The following is a 21393-nucleotide window of genomic DNA, read 5'->3' as shown; positions in this document are numbered from 1 at the left end:
ATAGCAGATCTACAAGCTCACAAGCTTGTAAATCGGCTATTTTCAAATGGTCGAAATGTATATAGGGCTGAAGTGGTTAATGTATGTTTTGTGATAATCAAAATCTACAAATCTACAATATTTGCCTCTGAGATGTAGTGGAGTAGAAGTAAAAGTACTGACAATTGGAAATACTGCAGTAAAGTAAAAATACCTCAACATTTTACTTAAGTACAGTACTTGAATACATGTACTTAGTTACTTTACACCACTGGGGACTTAACTGTATGCATCAGTGGTTCTCAAACTTTTTCATGTCATCATGTGTGTGTTCTTTTTTTTTTCTTCAACATTATTCACATTTTTTCAAATGATTTCAAGATTTTTTCGAAAATGTTCAAAAATAGCATATGTACAAGCTCGCAAGTACAAGTGTGAGCTTGTAGATCTGACACAGGTGTCAGCCCAAGTGTCATCCCTCGATGACACCAGTGTCATCTCGAATAGTGAGCTGCTGGTGAGAGGCATTCATTTAAAACTAGCCTGTTGTCACCTGCCCTTCGCCCACAGAATACATAAATCATTGATGAATTTCCAAGTAAAAAACATTTCCCCTCTCAAAATGAAATATGGAACACTTCCAAATAAAATGTTTTGCCAGCAAATTCCTTTATTTAATTAGCAGTTTTATTTCATAGACTAAACCACGTACATACTGTATACAAATCGCATAAATAAATAAATCATCATGAAAAGCTGCTTAAAACTTTAGAGGCACCCTACCAATTCTCATGTGAACAAGCATGTGGTAAAGACAGAGACACGCCTTTCCCACTTTATCTTTATAGCCTCACATGTTCCATTATATTTCTCATGATTTAATTACTTTCTGTTTACCATATTCATTCTTATCATAATACTCATTTCACATAATACTCATTTCACTGCAGCACTATTCACTATAGTTCACTATTCCCATATTCCCATATGTCACTATTCCCATATGTTACCATTGCAATATATTCACCATGACCTTTGTAACAGATCTCCATTACATTTTCTAATCAACATTCATTTCATATTAATTTCATTTATGCAAACAACACAGATACAATTGTTTGTTTGAAACATAACCACTTTTATTAATCTCCACAGTTTAAAGCTCATCACCATGCCAAACAAACACACATACTTGCCATGTCCTCTTCCTGGTTTGAGGATCAGAAAAGAGTACCACATGACCACAGTGCTCCTTATATAGAGGGGTATGGCAGTGTTGCCAGATTTGCAAGAGAAATAAGCAGCCAGGTCTATGAAAACAAGCCCAAAAGAAGCAGCTATTACATAGGCCACATGAGCATATTTCTAACCCATTGGCTATTTGAAAATAGCCGATCTACAAGCTCACAACGTGTCGCTATGCGACACGTTGTGAGCTTGTAGATCTGATATTTTCAAAGAAAAAAGTGAACCACAGTTCCACACAAATCTTGTATGGGGGTTTCTGGAACAAAATAATTTCAGAAGGGGGGGGGGCGGGTGGTCTGCGGACATATTAAAATGTTTCATAACCTATGTGTAAACAATATTTAGGAAGCAAGCCCAAATAAGAAGAAAACAGAAACAAGGCCAAAAAAACGCAACCCGCAACTACCAATATTTACAAGCCCAAAGTCCCTTAAGCGGGCGGACATGGCAACACTGCATACAGGATGATTGACAAGGGGGTTGGTGGGGTGGTGGGTGCTTATTTTGGACACATTCCATGCTGATACTGTCCGTGGTAAAGTTCCATTACCTAACCCCACATTCTAATCTCATGTTGCTAATAGCCAGCCATATTACAGGCTGCTAATAAGACGCGGGGGCCACAGCCGAGCTCCTCCATTACATGAAAAACATTTGCGTAAAAACATATTCCTGCCGAGGTGACCTCGAGACGACATTAATTACATCTCCACTTGGTTTTTTTATCCTCTCTTTTTTTTTGTGCTAATGCAAGCGTGCGCGCACACACACACACACACACACACACGCACGCAGACGCACACGCACACGCACACGCACACTGTATGTCTGCATGGAACTCTCTTTCGTACTCATGCACAATCATTTAGAGGACAATTAAGGACTCTGCATCACAGACACATGCACACCGACCAGGTGAATGTATTTTAATAAGAAGAAAGAAAGAAAGAAAGAAAGAAAGAACATTTTTTGAATTTTAAGGCCACTTTATCAAAAAAAAGTTTTTTTTTAAAAAGTTTTTCCAACGCAACTTTTTGCAGTACAAGAAAAACATGATGATCAAACGATTCTATCCAACTACTGAAGACCTACATGAGGTTCTGCTCTGGCATCCAGGCAGTGTGTGTGCACAGTTTCACGTCGATTGGCGAACGGACGGACGGACAGGGTGCAAAACATAGTCTCGGCCGCGCCTTTGGCCTGTGGGAGACAATTAATAGCAAAAAACTATGACACCACAATCAGATGATAAGACTACACCCAACATCCAGCTCACTTTATAAACATAGGATTTACTACAAATCCCCCAAGAAACAAAGAAAGAAAGAAGGAGGGAGAAAAGAGAAAAAGCAAACAGAGAGAGAGAGAGCGAGCCCCGGTCCCTGTGTAAAATAATCCATGTGTCTTCAGTGAACTAGAATGTGGCGTGACGGGGCCCAAGGAAGGCCTGCAGACAGGACAGGACCCTGGCAGGTCACTGAGACAGGCCTACGGGGACCGGCCCACACCCACCTAGTCCCACCACTCTGTGAAAAAACAACGTCTCCTCAAACTTCTTCCTTCGTATTACTAGGTCTGAGAGCCGCAGAAAGCAGAGGCGGTGATTTTAAAACCACTCGTTTCACCTCCACATTCTTATCAGGCAGTTTGACGGTTGACTAAACGCGGTTCCAAGGCGGCGCTGCTGCTGCCGACAGCGCCATACGAGGGCATTGTAAAAGTCGTTCTCTTGGCGGACACGATCACAGGCTTTATACGAGGCTGGACGATGACGAGCGAGCGCTCTCTCTCTCTCTCGTATAGAGCTGCGTGTCAGCTGCAAGGAGCTTTGGCAGAACGAACGCGACCGGACTCGGCGGTAATTGGATCCGGGGAAAAGGGGTAGAAAGAACAGAACAGAACAGAGCGCTGTATAACGGCTGTGCTGTATGAGAGGAAATGGTCTCAGACAACCCGGGGGTGGGAGTCATAGTCTGAGACCAACGGCTTGCGTCCACATGTTCGCTGAATCCGACGAGGTTATTGATGAGCGGTTTCGAGAGAAATTTCCTTTAACCCATTAAGACCGGGAACGAATCTGTGTAATTTTAAGATGTATTTGGCTATTCAAAAATAGCAGATATATACAAGCTCATAGAGCTTGTAGATCTGCTGAAAATGTGTTTAAATCTTTGAATGATATATATATTTCTAAAGCGAACATTTGTAACTGTCAAATGTCTCAACAAATGTCTTCATTTTTCTGAAAAACTATTGTTTCTATATCAGTGGTACTCAAACTTTTTCTTGTCAAGGACCCCCCCAAAATTATATGTATTTGGCCACCGACCCCCATCAAAATGTTTCGTTCCAGGGACCCCCCAGAAGCAAAGATTTGAGTTACAAATGTTCGCTTACAAATATATACAGTATATTCAAAGATTTGGAAACTTTTCACGATTTCTCAAAAAACTCGGTGCCGCACTATGAGCTTGTATATCTGCTATTTTTTCAATAGCCCAAAGAAATCTAAAAATAACACCGATTCTTTCCCGGTCTAAATGGGTTAAGAAAAATGTTTTCAAGCCGGGCGCGGAGTGATGTATTAAGCATCTGTTGTTTGTTGGGACAAAAATAGACTCTGAAATAGACATCTAGACATGTTCCCCTGTTGGAGGGGTTCATGTTCCTGGTCCACAGCCCAGGTCCACATGTTCAGTGTGTGTCTCTTCCTTCCTTTGAAGAACCACGCCATGTCTTTGTCAATCAGCATCCTGACAGCCTCAGAAAGCAGTGCTGGAAAAAAGTACTAAATGTCTTTACTTGAGTAAAAGTATCACTTCAATGTAGAAACACTCTGTTACAAGTGAACGTCCGGTAATCAAAATCCACTTAAAGTATTGGCATCAACTACCAAAAGAAAAAGTAGTCATTATTCAGAATGGCCCACAAAGTATCATATGTATAAAATCTTTTGAAAATAGCAGATCTACAAGCTCACCACGCGTCGCATCCAAATAGCCTAAGTTTAAATGGGCTGAAGTGGTCAATGTATGTTTTGTAATAATAATTCAAATCTACAAAGCAAGTAACTTAAGTTTTCAAATACGTGTAGTGGAGTAAAAAGTACAAAATTTGCCTCTGAGATGTAGTGGAGTAGAAGTAAAAGTATTGAAAATTGGAAATACTCCAGAAAAGTGAAAGTACCTCAAAATTGCACATAAGTACAGTATTTAGTAAATTGACTTAGTTACTTTCCATCACTGCTAAGAAGCACATACTCTACGTACATGACCTCGAACAGTCTTGGGCTTTAATCACTAATACCCTATTATACTTACCAGGGGCTCCCAGAGCTATACTACGTCTGTATAAAAAATGTTTCCCTCTACTCCAAATCTCTTCCCTGAAAATAGTCGATCTACAAGCACAAAACACACCACGACAAGACTCATCGCATCAGCTATTTTTGTCCTAATGTTTGCCCGAGAATGCAAGGATTACTACTAGGGTTCATACGAGGATACTAGGGTTCATTTGGTTAAACAAAAGAATTCCGACATCTCCGGGAGTCCGGGTTGAGGTTGATAAAGGTGTGCTCTTTCACAAAACAAATAGTCTCTAATACGTGCTTCATTCCTTTGCCCAGCCTCCTCTCGGGGGAGTTTTGCCGTTACATTATGGAGGCACTGACAACCAGAGTGTTTTTAAATAGGATTATCAAGACGAGGCGCGGAGGCAACGCTAATCACATGGAGGGTTGCCGTGTCACATTCCGAGCACTCAATCATTCCCCCTTTTTTTTTTACTTCCTCTGCCCCTCATCTCATTTGCAATATCTACCTTCCTAGAAAACCACCAAGGCTCTGTCAGCGCCACACGGGCGGCCATTTTGAGAAGTTAATTGGCTTCCCTTCTCTTTGGGAAGCTGCGGGGAGGATGTACTTAAGATAGACCTTTTTTTTCTTTTTACTTCATTACCAGCTCCCTCAGACAGCCGCTGAAAATTGAATTTAGAACAAAGAGAATGTGTTTCCTTCTCTGTCTCCCACTCTGTCTCCTTTTTTTTCGTGGAACAAAAGAAGTATGTAGTTTCTGATTAAGTCTCTAGCGCAGGGCTTCATATCCAGGATATGTTTTGCTTTGATTCCGGGGCATAGAGGAGAACAGTATAGTCAAAGTGAGAAGGCAGGCAGCTGTAATGCAACACAACACTGCTGGGGGTTCTGGACTTCCTACAAGGTAGCTTTGATACTTCTGCAGAGTAGCAAAAAAAAACAACCAAAAACTAAAACTTACAAAGTATGAACTTTCATAAAGGCCTAGACAAGACATGAGAAATGAAAAAAGAAATTTGATGCCAATTAGAAAGTCAAAGTAGGATTTACACTTTAGGCATTTAGCAGATGTTCTTCATCCAGATGGACTTAACCCATTGAGACCTGGAACGCATCTGTGTCATTTTTTCATTCGAGCTAAAAAAGCTTTATTTTAACCTTTGGCTATTAAAAAATCACACCCTGTGTGAAGGTAGCGGCGCCTTTGATACATTATGTCATCGATATGTGTTTATAGCCATGTGTCACGTGAAGCTTGACCAATCACTTTGTTGATGGGTCTGACCAATCAGAACGTTGACGGTGAACACGGACAAAGTCAGGTATAGAGCAGGATCCGCTCTGTGCCGCCAAAAATCACACCCAGTGTGAAGTGGGCGGTGTGTGGTCATCACAAAATGACTCACTTAAAAAAAAATCACACCTGTGTGAACCTCGACGGGCCTGACCAATCAGAACGTTGACGGACCTGACCAATCAGAACCTCGACGGGCCTGACCAATCAGAACGTTGACGGACCTGACCAATCAGAACCTTGGCGGGCCTGACCAATCAGAACGTTGACGGACCTGACCAATCAGAACCTTGGCGAGCCTGACCAATCAGAACGTTGACGGACCTGACCAATCAGAACCTTGGCGGGCCTGACCAATCAGAACGTTGACGGACCTGACCAATCAGAACCTTGGCGAGCCTGACCAATCAGAACGTTGACGCAAAAGCCAGGTATAGAGGGCTAATATCTATATTTAGCGCCTCTAAAAATAGCAGATATACAAGCTCGAGCTTGTAGATCTGCTATTTTTGAAAAATCATGAAAATGTGTGGAAATCTTTGAATATATATATATATATTTCTAAAGCAAGCATTTTTAACTCAAATATTTGCTTCTGGGGGTCCCTGGAACAACATATTTTGAGATGTGGGTCGGGGGCCAAATACATATAATTTTTGGGGGTCCTTGACACGAAAAAGTTTGAGCACCTCTGATATAGAAACATAAGTTTTTCAGAAAAGTGTTGGGATTTAGAAGACATTTGTAGAATCGGCTTCAGGTCTTAATGGGGTAAGCAAGGTAAACACATACATCGAATGCAGCGCCTCAGTAATCTAGCTAGGATCACAGGTAAACCAAGAACCTAACATCAGTCTAAACAATATACAATCAAAAATAAATCTGTACATTGAAACTATAGAAACTATAGGATACCAGGTAAACAATGAGACTAGCAGCTATCTAAATTACATTTGAAATTTCCATAAGAATGCCAGGCTTGGTCAAGTGCTACGGGCTAACGTGGAATCTGAAGAGATGAGTCTTCAGATTGCAGTTCTAACTTCAATGGGGGGTTTGTTCCACAGTTTGGGAGCCAGGAGGGAGAGGAGTCCGGGACGTGTGGAATACACAGAGTTTAATGAAAGCACCAGCTGTCGATCTCCTTTAAGGATGTTGTGTTGGAATTTTGTATCCTTACCACCAGCATCACCTCTGACCATGTTACACACATACACTTCCTGGTTTGGACCCTTCCACTGAATGCCCTTCAAAATACCACACTTTAAAGCTGGAATGTTTGAGGTATTTTGTATATGTTTTTGCACTTTTGAATACAACTATTTGACCAATTACCTTACAGTATATCACACCAACGGATGTCAGCCTAACTGGCGTTGACCAGTGTTGCCAGCGTTTTTGTGGGCTTGTTTCTGAAGTTTAGTTGCTTATTTTGGGCTTGCTTCCTAATGTTATATATTATTATCATTTAAACCAGTGGTTCTCAAATATTTTCCATGTCGTGGACCCCCACATTATTATGTAGCCTATTTGTCCCTAATCCCTAACCTGGTAAACCATCCTGGTCGCGGAATTCACATTACCATGTGTCTTCAGTCTGCAGAAGACACATGGAAATGTGAATTCACACGACCAGGATGTTTTTTACCAGGCTACCTAATCCCCATCTGAAAATGTTTTGTGCCAGGGAGCCCCGTACCAGATTTGTGTTGATCTTCTTGAAAATAGCAGATCTTTAAAGTGCTCATGCAGGCCTATTATAGACGCTTCTTTTGGGCTTGCTTTCCTCGACCTGGTTGCTTATTTCTCTCACAAAATTTGGCGTGTGTGTGTCTCTTGCGTTGACACGATACATGCTCAGTACAGTAGGTTGCCAGTCTGCGTGCCAGCTCAGTAAAATGCCTCTGACTTCAGTACCTCACCACTACTGTCAGTATCCCCCAGAATTGCATAACGATGACATCGTACAGTACCGCTAGATAATGTGGTATCCATGTATCATTACCTTACGTTCCAGACTACCAGTGTCTGTGGTGTTGTTGGGGGGGTTCGTGGGGCCGTGGTTGTGGTTGTGTTGCGTGCGGAAGCCCGCGGTGGTGGACCAGCGGGTGGGGTTCTTCCTCGACGGTTCCTCCGCCCCGGTCTGGAGCTCTGCCCCCGGGACGAGGACGACCAGCGACGGGTCGCTGCTGCGCCGCACGTGGAGAGGCATGTCTGCGGAGAAAAGGGACGGATCAGTGTTAATTCTGTTTAGACGTATTTTAGCTATTTGAAATGTTTGACTTTTAGTCTAGTTTTAGTCGACTAAATCTACACTGGATTTAGTCGAGTAAAGTTTATGTTGGCAGGCCTTGATGGCGGCGTAACGCTGATTTATTCTTAGCTGTGTGCCAAAAATAGCTGATCTACAAGATCACAACGCGTCGCAGACGCGTTGTGAGTTTGTAGATCAGCTATTTTCAGTAGCAAAAATGACTTTGTCTTAGTTCTACTGGATCTCTTCTCCACTAGTGCCTCCCTAACATTTTAGTTTTTATTTGCTGACAAAATTGTCAGTATATTTATTCATAGTTTTTAGTCATTGTTGCTTAGTTTTCATTTCGCTTTTATTTAGTTTTTCTGTAAAAAATGTAGTCGACGAAGATCTTTCATCATTTTAGTCAATGTTAACACTGGGATGGCTAGATGAAGGAAAGGAGGGGGGGAGGGAGTAAGAAGAATGGGGATGGAGTGACGGGAAGCGGAGGGGGAGAGGGGAGTGAACATTTTGAGAATTGAGGGGAGAGGATGAGAGGAGTGGCAGACGATGTAAAAAGAAGTGTGGAGGGGGGGAATAATAGAGAAAGAGACATTAGGTTATGGCATGTCAAATAAACATCACACCACTTTACTGCCTTTGACACCTATCAGGCAGATCACTTTTCACTTCGGCGAGCTCCAACAGCTAGCGCGACTACTTTGGCGCAAACCGCTGGGTAATTCCCCCCCCCCCGCAACCCTGTCAGGTGGCCATGAAACCCACCACCACAGAGCCGCCTCCTCCTCTGTCGTCCTGGCGTGTCAGCTGCGGCGACATGGGAAGTGGTTATGAGAAGCACTTTTGTTTTCCTTTTAAAGGCCCTTCGAGCCCCAATGATACATTATAGGACTCAGCTGCGAGAGAGGTTTGACTTGGCTGACTCCTGCTGTGACACCGAGAAGAATAAATACTGCAGAGTGGGAACTCGCTGTGCGCCTGTGTGCGTGCGTGCGTCCATGCGTAGCTCAAATAGTCTTCACCAAATGATCTGCAAATGCAATTCAACTCATTAGAATGTTCCCCACACCTGCTCCAACAGGTGTGTGTATGAGAGAGAGAGAGAGAGAGAGAGAGAGAGAGAGAGAGAGAGAGAGAGAGAGTGAATATTTCAAAGATTGAATATAAGAGAGAGTATTTCAAAACACTGAAATACTGCCGTCAACTGTTTCAAAAGTTTATTCCAAACTAACCTATATAATGTAACTATAACTATTTATATAGAGCAATGCATTTTTTTAACATTTCGTAAGATTGTCTTCCCTCTAAGTTGCAATGTGACACAGCTCTGTTTACACAGTTATTAATTCCCATTTATATTTATATATTTATTGTACAAAAACTGTTTTGTTTTGAATGTTTTGTTCCACTTTTGCGTTGGCAATGTAAACGTATGTTTTCTCATGCCAATAAAGCTCCTTTGAATTGGAGAGAGAGAGAGAGACAGACACACACACACTTCACCACAGCCTCCAGTTAAAACACGGAACTTTGACCAAATTCCAACCAAGCGAGTCGCACACCTGTCTCAGCAAACGTATTTGGCGAATACCCCCCCAGCCGCCTTAGGCCATATGGATACGTTTATGGCTTGCTACCAGTCTGCTTTGCAACATCCTTAATTATGCAAATGATTCAGCGACCACCTGTCATCCATCGCCGTCTTCTTCTTCCCGGCAAGCATATGCACCGAGCTCAGCCTCCATCTGAGAACGGTAGATGCAGCCTCTACTCTCAACCAATCAGCTGGGCTTTAATCATGACTGATGGGTTCGCCTGGAAACTCACATGTAATTAAGGTGGAAGACCAGCAGAAGTTTTGAGCGGTGGTGGTATGCTGGTCAACATTTTTACCATTGAGCTAATAGAGCCTGCCTGCTTGCTCGGGGGATAAATTGAATCTTCACCATCAGGTCGAAATTCATGTCAGATCCAGGTGAGACATGACCTTTGATACAGTCTAAATGTCTCAATAGAAGAGCACCGACAAAATGATTTGTCCAACAAATTATTTCTAATTTATTAATTAAAAAAAAAGTTACATAGTGAGGCTTTAACATGCCTTGTTTCATCTCAAGAAAAGAAAAAAAAGAAAAAAGGACCATAACAAATGCAAAATATTCTTGAGGCGCTGATGGCCTAGTGATTAAGGCGCATACCACATATAAGTGCTAATGCAGCCTGACTAGGGAAGCAAATTATTGATTAATGAATTAATAGATAACCTTATCAATCGATTAATCGATGAATTGATAAGCAGCGTTTTATAGGACCAAAAGGAACATTCTTGTTCGAAACCGAAAATGAGTGCAGAAACACTATTGCCTTGATGTATGTAACATTAACGAACGTCAACGAGCATCAGCTGGACACAGATACACACACCTCCCCTCTGCATTGCGGTCTCATTTCTCTCCAAAAGCCCTTGAATAAGATGGAATATGATCAAGGATTATGGTAAGCTTACATCTGATAACACACACACCATGCCGTAGTCGCGAGTTCGATACCCCGAGTCTGACGACCTTTGCTGTGTGTCACAGCATAGGATAGCAACAGCATGTCCCGGGGAATATGGTCAAGGCTTCTGATTAAATGGACTGGAATTAGTGGAGAGGAGTGCAGTGGGGTTTACGTGCCAACACGGGTCCTGAGTTAGATTAGAAGCTAGGACATTGTGATCGACTGGTTGACCCTCAAAAGGCGCTGGAAGGTTTAATATTATGACAGGAAGTAGCAGCACGCACGGCGGCCTTGTATTGACCGGCGACCGCTTCCATCTCTAAGGGGATTAAGTAGACCTAAATAAAGGCTCTCGAAATACTCTCAACGTACACACGGCAATGTCAGAATGTTATCCATGGTACCGGGGGAGAAGAGACTACCAGCAGAGGCTAGCAGCCGGTCAGTTGTGCTGCTCTTCATGAATTAGCTTCAATAATGGCTTTTAATGCGCTCTGACCCCTGCCGGTAAATGGGCGGTTCACTTGTAGTTCAGGACTCTAATGAAGTTGACCTCATGCCTGGGTGTAATTATACATATTTTTTTTAAATCCCCGCTCAAGTCCGGGATTATCCGCAGTGATTACCACCAGACCAGACATACTGTAAGAGAAGACGCCCACACACACACACACACACACACACACACACACACACACAGAGCACAGAAAGACACTGAGACGACGACATAAAACAGAGAAAGAGACAGACACGCAGAGAAACAGAGAGAAAGGAGAGCGTGGTATAGGGAGAAATAGGGGCACACATACCCGTGTGTGTGTGTGTGTGTAGAGAGAGAGAAAGAGAGAGGCAGACAGAGAGAGAGAGAGAGAGTGAGAGACAGAGATAGAGAGCGAGAGAGCAGAGGTACAGTACAATGACAACTCCCATAGACAAACAGCCCCAGCCAGACTTACATTAGGCAGATGACATATACAGTGAACAGGACTGCATAATGGACTTTGGAGGCAAAGATGATTATTATTGTCCCTCTCTCTCTCTTTCTCTCTCTCTATCTCTCTCCATCCCCCTCCCTCCCTCTCACTCTCATGTTAATTAGATGTGACGGTGAGGCCGGTGGGGTGGGGCCACGGCTCGGAGGACCTCTTTCTGATTGTGTTTTTGTATGGATTTTTCTCTCCGGACGCATTTTTCCTCCCACCCTCGCAAGCAGGTCCAGTGAAAGCTCCGGAGGAGAGAGAGAGGGGGGGGCGGGAGGTATACCTGATCACCTGTTTATTGTCATCCAAGGGGACACACATGTACACAAACGTTGAGGTTTAGGCACCAACTTTGAGCTGCTTTGAGCATGGCCTGCGAAGTTTGAGCTTGCAGGCATGCTGGCTGTCAAATGCAATTTTGGCTCACATAAGTTCATGCACGCAAGGCACACACACACACACTACGTGCAGTCGTGCACCTGTACACAAACGCAAGCACAGACTTACACATGCGGTCGTGCGCGTTGCGCGAACGTGCGCCTATACAAACGCACGCACACTTCTACGTACATGCGCGTTGTGCGAAGAGACAAACGTTGGCAGCTCACGCTCCCTTGCTATTTGAAAATCTGTTTGAATGTTCAGAAGGCACACAGGAGCACATCAAAACACCATATGTTCTACCCTATGTCTGTGTGTTTTTTTCCCCCTGTTTTCACTGTTGTTTGTCTTTGTCAGGAGTGGGGGACTGTGTGGGCCACTTGTAACATAAAAATATATTAGATATATTAGAAAACAACAACATGATGACAAGGAAGACCTTAGTCGACTGTATAGTAAACGATTCTGAGAGGACCGGCTTAAATACTGCCAATGGACGAGCTCTGCAGCGAAACAGTGACACCACGCATCTGTCCTAATGCTACCAGATCAGTTCCAGCTGCGACACGTGGGGCACATCCACACGCATCCCGAACCTCTGACATCACTGTGAGAGGCACACAGAGAGAGAGAGAGAGAGAGAGAGAGAGGGAGAGAGAGAGAGAGACAGAGGCAGAGAGACAGAGAGAGAGAGAGAGGGGAAGAGAGAGAGGAAGAGAAAGAAAGAAAGGAGGAGAGTTAAGGAGACAAGCAGAGAGAGAGAGAGAGAGAGAGAGAGAGAGCAAGAAGAGCTAAGCTCTGTTGAACTTTACAAGTTCCTGGTGTGAGCTCTCTGAGATGTGAGATACGGTGAGAGTCTGGCGGCGGTGTGTGTGACAGCGTCACGGACGGTTGAGTTTAAACATGAGATTATGAGGCTTTGTGTATTCCCATGTTTGTGATGTCATCGTCTCTTTAACAAAAAGGAACCAATCACGCGACAACATTCCACCGAAAGGAATACGCTGGGAGACCTCAAAGACTATATGAGGGAAGAGTGGCCAGTTATGAGTCAATGTAAAATCCAGAGTGGAAAATATCTTGGCGCGCAGCCGCGCACGCACGCGCACGCACACACACACACATCTTTGTTTGTACGAGACGGGTAACAAATACATTGTCATATCAGTCTGGACTTAGGCCCATAGGGAGCGAGTATGAGAAATGAGAAAATGATCGGGCCAATCAGTGACTGCGTTTCAACTGCTGTCCGTACAACAGTGAAAAGCATCAAAATAATGTTCTGATTTCTCATACTCGCTCCCTTTGGGCCGAAGTCCAGACTGATACCAGGGAGGAACGTGAGAGTGAATCCACAATATTATCAGTCTGGCCAATGCCAGGCTAAACTTCCCCTGCTTCTGCTTCACTTGGTTTCATTTCACTGTCCCCTGACTCTGTGCTAATAACAGACCCAGACCCTGCATTGAGTCTGTGCTAATAACACAGCAGCACAGACTCAGACCCTGCATGGTGGCCAGAGGACCGATGGTGGAGAGGGGCTCACTCTCTAATGCATTGGCTCTGGAAGGTTCCAATCACCAAAATGGCTGGTCGAGTGAGTCTGAGTGTCCTCATTGCACCTGAGAGGAGAGGGGAGGAGGGGAGAAGCGGAGCGGAGGAGAGTTAGAGGAGAGGAGAGTGGCCCATACCCTTCTGACTGGTTGCCAACACACGGTATGAAGCCTTGCATTCTGATGAGGTTACAGAGAGGACACCACTGAGACTGGGCAGTGTGTGTGTGTGTGTGTGTGTGTGTGTGTGTGTGTGTGTGTGTGTGTGTGTGTGTGTGTGTGTGTGTGTGTGTGTGTGTGTGTGTGTGTGTGTGTGTGTGTGTGTGTGTGTGTGTGTGTGTGTGTGTGTGTGTGTATGAGAGTGTTTAGGGCGCAAGCCAGGTACAGCGCACGACACGCAAGGTAAGACGAGGGTCAGCCATTTTCTTTTTTATATCCCTTGCATGAATATGGATGTCGTGCCAGAGAGCACATTCTCACAAAAACGCCATTTCTTGTCCTTTTTTGGGTGGGAAAGTGGGGTTAAGTTTGAAATATTTTGGTCGTGAGCTATCTCAAAAGACTGAATAAAGTATGACAAACTATCTTAAAGCCGCCAAATAATACATATTGATGTCCCTTGTGTTTGGCGCCGAGGGGACTTCCACTGCATACTGTACTTGCCGTTGACCTGAATTCAAATCCACACCACAGAGGGTGAGGAGAGGTCCCACGTCTGTGCACCACAGAGCCTTCCAGAGCAGTGGGAACCAGAGGGGGGGGGGGACTCACAGGGGGATGGAGATGAATTATTATGTATGCTTTAAAGAGGGCTCTTTTGGTCGGCCGCACCCAAAACGGGTCTGGGGAGACAAAGTTTGAATAAACACTGACTGTTGACCTTTACAGAGAGCGGGAAGATGCAATCGGATAGAGGGATGGATGGATGGAAAAGCACTTTAACCCAGTAAGACCTTCTACAAATGCCCTTCTAAATCAAACGTTATATTTCGCTTGTCAAGGACCCCCCAAAATGATATGTATTTGGCCTCGGACCCCCCCCAACCCCCCCCCCCCCATTCTGAAAATGTTTTGTGCCAGGAGGTTGGGACCCCCATAAGAGAAGATTTGTGTTCAAAAAATCTAAGTTATTCATAATTTTTCAAACACTTTCAAGATTTTTCAAAAAAATAAAAATAAATAAATATATATATATATATATATATATATATAAATCTAAAATGACACAGATGCTTTCCCGGTTTTAATGGGTTAAAAAAGGAGAGGGGAGCAGTTTTCAAAACAAACCCTCCGTCCACTACTGCCCTGCTAAAGTGCCGTACGCGTACAACGCCTGTGTGTGTGTGTGTGTGTGTGTGTGTGTGTGTGTGTGTGTGCGCTCGTCCGTGTGCACGTACGTGCACAGAGCTCACCGCACGCCCCCTTCTGGAAAAGCCAGTCAGTGAAGGATGGTGTAAAAACCTGCCCGACGCCCACCCACCCACCCACCCACCCAAACAACACCCATACCACCCAAACGCACCTACCCTGCCCCTTCTTCTCCCACACAGGCTTATACTGCTAGGCTGCCTTGACAGGTACATGGAAATTAGACACGGTGTTAGGTTCTCTAGCAGGCCCCACAGCCTCCCTCTCTCTCTCTCTCTCTCTCTGAGTCTGTCTATGGACCTGTCAGACGTTGGTATAGCGAGCATACTGGGACTTTCTAGACCTCCAGAGGGCAAAACACAACCTCTGTGTGTGTGTGTGTGTGCGTGTGTGTGTGTGTGTGTGTGTGTGTGTGTGTGTGTGTGTGCGTGTGTGTGTGTGTGTGTGTCCTCAACGCTCAATGGAGAAGGGTAGACACTATAGCCATGATGGCTATAGGTTAGAGCGGTCCGGGCACCTAGGCTGCACCTAACCCAGCCTCACAGCGTGTTGCGGGTTCGAATCCCGATCTCTACAGCCTTTTCCGCGTATCTCTCCCCACCTCTCTCTCCCTATTTCCAGTCAGACTACTGTGTACTATCTAATAAAGGCCAAAAGATATAGCTAAGAAAAAATAAACATGGTGAGTGGAGCACTCCAGCTTCTCATCTCAGATTTAGAGACAGAGACAGAGACAGAGAGAGAGAGCTCAGCCAGACACTTTGCTAGAAAGAGGAGCTGAGAAGGAGAGGAGGAGGAGGAGGAGAGAGAAGTGTGTGTTCTTGGCGTCCTCAGGAGAGGAGGCCTCTAGCTACACACATAAACAAAGACACCACACGCCATCATGCAGCAACAACAAAAACAACAACAACAAGTAAACACAAGGCTGGGAGCCAAAAGGCTCTCCTCTGATACGAGCGTGTGTGTGTGTGTGTGTGTGTGTGTGTGTGTGTGTGTGTGTGTGTGTGTGTGTGTGTGTGTGTGTGTGTGTGTGTGTGTTCCTCTATTTGTGTGTATAAGCCTCCCTTCACTCACTGAAGGGAAAATGATTATTGAAAAGACAAAAAAAAAGAAGAAACAAACATAAATTCAGGACCCGGGTGACACGCAACCATGCCACCCCCCCGACACACACACACACACACACACACACACACACACACACACACACACACACACACACACACACACACACACACACACACACACACACACACACACACACACACACACACACACACACACACACACACACACACACACACGGGAGTTACTAATCAGCAAACAAAACAAACCTGGTCTGGCTCCGGCCTTATAGGCCCGCCGGCAGCACCTTTACCATGTAAATACCATTCTGTGTGTCTCTGTCTCTTAGGGAGGAGGGGGGGGGGGGGGGGGGGGGGGGGGGGGCGCAGCCCTCGGGAGAACAGCAGCCATAAATCTCACTCAGCTTGTGGCTCTGTGGCACCGTCACTCCTGATTACACACACACTGCCCCCCGTTATAGCAGCGGTCCTCAAAGTGAGGTCTGGGTACTCCCCCAGGGGTCCTTGAGGGGGTTCCAGGGGGTCCCAAGAAGAATGAGTTAATATAAAATAAAATCCTAACAGTTTTTCAGGAAAAAATGAAAAATAATAGCAGATCTACAAGCTCATATCGCGGCACTTGGTGCCGGTCTATGAGTGTGTCTATCTGCTATTTTTGAATAGCCAAAGAAATCTAAAGTGACACAGATGCGTTCCAGGTCTTAATGGGTTAATATCTGTTTAACCACCAAGCTTTTTTAACCCCATCTTATATTTACAAGCTCACAATGCAATCATTCTGAAACTTTTTAACACAAATCTTCTCTTCTGGCGGTCCCTGCCCTGGCACAAGTATTATGTCCAGATGGACAAGTATTATGTCCAGATGGGGAATTTGGGGGTCCTTGATATTACCATATTTGAGAAATGACGCTTCATGCAGAGCACAGTATATGCCTCAATGTAATCAGCTGTCAGTCTGCTGATTGCTTTCAATCAGCCACGCTTTTCTACACACCAATCACACCTCATTCCCTCAACAAGCCGGTCCTATTTAAATTACAGCTCCCTCCTTCACTGGATCTCTGCTTTCCAATTGCTGCCACACACTGCTGCTGCTGCTGCTGCTGGCAGAGCTTGCCTCCACCACCCCAGCCTCCACCTTATAGTTCAGACTCAGAATTTTGCATGACTCAAACGTTTAAGCTGAAGGTTAAACTGACATTCATGTGTGCATGGCTCTAAAGTAAACTGAAATGCAATGTTTGCATGGCTCTAAAGTTAATCTGAATTCAATGTTCTATGGCTTTAATGTTAAACTACAATTCAAATATGCATGACTCAAATAGGCCCCGCTCTTGTATAGGCTACCTGGGGGTGGGTGTGTGTGTGTGTGTGTGTGTGTGTGTGTGGGGGGGGGTTGCATAGCGTTCCCTGATTTAGCTTGGGAACATCTTAAGAGCGGAGCCATCGACGCCAAGTTTGACTGTATTCCATTTGTTGCAATAAATGGTTGAAAAACGACTTATGACAGGAGTGTTCCCAACTGAACCACCGCCTTATAGGGACGCCACGGAGGAGAGATAGACAGAGGCCCCAAAACAGGCACCAACCGTGGTCACATGTCTGAAGCCTTGGAGAGGGCGAACCGCATTCAACCCTGGCTCCCAGACAGTCACGTACACCCCCCGCGAAAAATAAAATCCATATCAGCTCACACACCCTGTCCTGCTCTCGCCGAGCTACAGAAAGAAAAAACAATTATATAAAAATAAAAACAGCCTCATTCAACTTGCTCTTTTCACAAGAGGACAGCGGCACGATAATAAACAGAAAAACTCCAGAAAGTCAAACATTCTTTCTCAGCCCGGACTGTTCTGGTGGGAGAAAAGACGTGATGTGCTGTGCTGCAGGAGGGAGTGATATGGTATGTGTTGGGGGGGGCGCTTGGCCTGAATAAGTTGTTGACTGATCTGAGTGCTGTCTGATTAAAAGCTGTCTGCCTGCAGCCAGAGGCACGATGGCTGGCCACCAAGTATATACTGTAATACTTATCTTAAAACAGACGCACAGAGGTGCACAGACACAACACATGTACATACAGAAACATGCACACAAACGTCCACATGGACACATACAGTATATACACACAAACAATAGTACATGCACACACACACACACACACACACATATATGAGAACATAGTAACATAAGCACAGACTCCGAGTGTCAGACAAGAGGAAGGCAAAGCAAGAGAGCGATAGAACGAGAGGGAGAGACAGAGAGACAGATGTCTGCACGCAACAATGCAAAACAAAATCAGAACGCTCTCCAACACAGAGCAGAGAAGATGAAAAACAGAGAAACAGCTTAAAACATAAGTCTGAACTCGGGTCTACTCAGCACTACTGGGAGCGATGTTCAACCAGGAATTTGTGTGAAAGCTTGAAAATCAAGACCCCCCCCCGACGCGCACACAGCACACACACACCAAAAAAAGGCTGTAGGATATTGAGAAGCAGATGGTATTTTGACGTGCTGAGGCCGTGTTTTGGATATAGATATAAGGTGGATCTGTCATGAGGGACGCGACGGAGCACACAAGGTTCTCATATACAACATCATGTAAGGGCAGCATGTCGAGCACGTGGTTCTCAAACTTTTTCATGTCAAGGACCCCCAAATTGGTATAAATATATATATATTTGGCCACGGACCTCGGATCTGAAAATGTTTTGTGCCAGGGACCCCCAAAAGAGAAGATTTGAAATAAAAAATGTACAAAATGAGTACAACTTTACCAAACATTTTCGAGATTTTTCAAAAATGTTCAAAGCATAGCAGATGTACAAGCTCACAGCACGGCACAATATATTGTATATCTGTTGTTTTTTAATAGCCAACGTATTAAAAGTGGTTAAAATGATTGTGATGCTGTATTGTATTGTATTATCTACATGTTGTGAGCTTGTATATCAGTTGTAAACTGATATTACTAAACTTGTATATGTATAATCTATCAATAAATACATATAAATGTACAATCTATCACCAGCGGATATTCTGTATGCATGAACATACAGTATTATCGTCTCTGTCGTGTGTAAACATCTCCAAATCTGTTTCACGTATCAAAAGTAGCAGATCTACAAGCTTGAAGATCTGCTACTTTATTTTATTATTTTTTATATTTTTGGTTTTTTTTCTGCGTTTATTGATCGATATACAGTAGACTGTCAGGAAAGGGGGAGAGAGATGGGGGGGGGGGTGACATGCAGCAAAGGTCGTCAGGATCGGGATTGGAGCCCGCGACACACTGTCAGGCTGGACTAGCAGAATGGGTGCCCGGGCCAAGATCTGCTACTTTTGATGGTTTTGTGTGACGTTGTAGTATGATCAAGTCGGGGCGTTCATTTATGAAAAAATAAATAAATATGGAGATGGGAGGTTTCTGTCCAACAGCAACGATATTCTTTCGCCAATGAATATATTCCATGATTCAAAGTCTACGATTAGATTTTTTTTGCCTATAATGACATGACCAAAATTGGGACGCCAGGGTTTTTTGTGGTTTATCCCCCTTGACTGACACACACACACACACACACACACACACACACACACACACACACACACACACACACACACACACACACACACACACACACACACACACACACACACACACACACACACACACACACACACACACGCCCAGACACTGGACTGCAGCGGCCTTTTGGATACCGATCCGAGTAGAGAAGCAGTGCTACTAATTGCATTTGACCAGTGGCCACCCCTCTCTCTTTCCAACTGCCATATAAACACGAGCTCATAAATTCCTTGTTTGTAATGGAATGAGGTTGGCAAAGTGAGCTAGCCGCTTCGGATTCCGAAGCTTTGGTCTATTGCTACGACTAATGACTTCTCCTGTGAGGTCTCCTACTCCTCAAAGCGGAATAAAAGACCAAGAAAAGAAGGTAAAGGAATACTACGGTCTTACTGGCGAAACTATGAGTCAGCTATAGCTTGCGGTTTTGAAGTGGCTGCTTGCTATCCGACCAAATCACATGTGACCGCTCGTGATTAGAGCTGGATCGCTGGCAAAACACGAGCTGACACAAATCTGAGGGTTTAATAAAATGAAATGAACAATACCACACACACACACACACATGAGCACGAACGCAACAGAAAAATATTTTAACCCATTAAGACCGGGAACGCATCTGTGTAATATTATTTTATGTCTATTAAAAAATAGCAGATGTACAAGCTCATAGCGCGGCACAGAGTGCAGCGCTATGAGCAAGTAGATCTAATATTTTGGGGGGAGAAATCTTGAAAATGTGTGCAAATCTTTGAATATATATATTTTTTAATTAAATCTTTGCTTCTGGGGGTCCCTGGAATAAAATATTTTGAGATGGGGGGGTCTGCGGACAAATACATATTAGTTTGAGAACCACTGATATAGCAACATAAGTAAATTTGTATTTATCTATTTAGATTTAGAAGACGTGTAGAATCCCCCAGAAGCAAAGATTTGAGTTACAAATGTTTGCTTTAAATACATATATTCAAAGATTTGCACAAAATGTTCAAGATTTTTCAAAAATAGCAGATCTACAAGCTCATAGCGCGGCACTCTGTGCCACGCTATGAGCTTGTATATCTGCTATTTTTGAATAGCCAAAGAGAACTAAAAATGACACAGGTGTGTTCACGGTCTTAATGGGTTAAACAACGGAACAGAAAAGAAAAGATTTTGTACAAGCCAAAAACCCCATTGTCACTAAGACTGAGATTTTCAGCAAATCATGGACAAGCTCTTAAAACTTTCAATCTGCAGATCATTTTCTTCTACAGTAGGTGCTTCGCATCAACATCTCAGCATGTATTAGCTCAATGGTTCCCACACTTTTCAGGCCATGACCCCCCCAAAATAATCCTATTTGAACTGGGGACCCCCCACCCTGACAAGCACTTGGAGTCGTAGGAGTTGAGGGATTACATTTAGTTTGACTCGGTTCCACAGATAAATATTGTCCTACAAGCTGCAAACTGCAACGCCTCGCAATGTGAGGCGTTGTGGACTTGTAGATCAGCTATTTTCAAAAAAGTAAAAAAAAAAAGGTCTTAAAAAGGTCTTAAAAGCCCTTAAATTGTTACTTTAGAAATACCCTGTATAGTATATACATATACTGTATGTTGGTTTGTTTACTGTTGAGTGAGAAAACAAAGTTGCACATTAAGCTTATCATCTGGGGACTCGCTTGTAGTTTGGGGAACCCCCCTGGGGGGTCCCGACCCCCCGTTTGGGAACCACCGTATTAGCCGAATAAATAACTCACAACCCAAATCCACACCGAGACATATAGAAGACTCACGACCCCCGAGGTAGCCGTCCTCCCCCCCACCCCCAGACTTTTTGGCCCTAGCGAACAACA

At 44.1% G+C, this 21393-nt stretch overlaps 1 protein-coding gene across 4 annotated transcripts in view; it reads right to left on the bottom strand.

Annotated features, from left to right (window-relative positions):
• LOC311039175 (partitioning defective 3 homolog) overlaps positions 1–21393 on the bottom strand; it is a 757442-nt gene that overhangs the window by 516242 nt on the left and 219807 nt on the right. For all 4 annotated transcript variants that reach the window (XR_014600133.1, XM_084048843.1, XM_084048842.1 and 1 more), the window contains exon 4: positions 7844–8052. Coding sequence is in view for 3 of the 4 variants with exons in the window: in XM_084048843.1 (XP_083904969.1) it covers positions 7844–8052 (209 nt within the window). In the remaining variant the exon portion in view is untranslated. The remainder of the gene's footprint in view (positions 1–7843; positions 8053–21393) is intronic.

Source organism: Gymnoscopelus microlampas, assembly GCF_963454915.1.
Source record: "Gymnoscopelus microlampas genome assembly, chromosome: 22".
Classification (NCBI taxonomy): Eukaryota; Metazoa; Chordata; class Actinopteri; order Myctophiformes; family Myctophidae; genus Gymnoscopelus; species Gymnoscopelus microlampas.
Note: the sequence above shows the minus strand (reverse complement) of the source record. Positions and strands in the feature narration are given on the sequence as shown.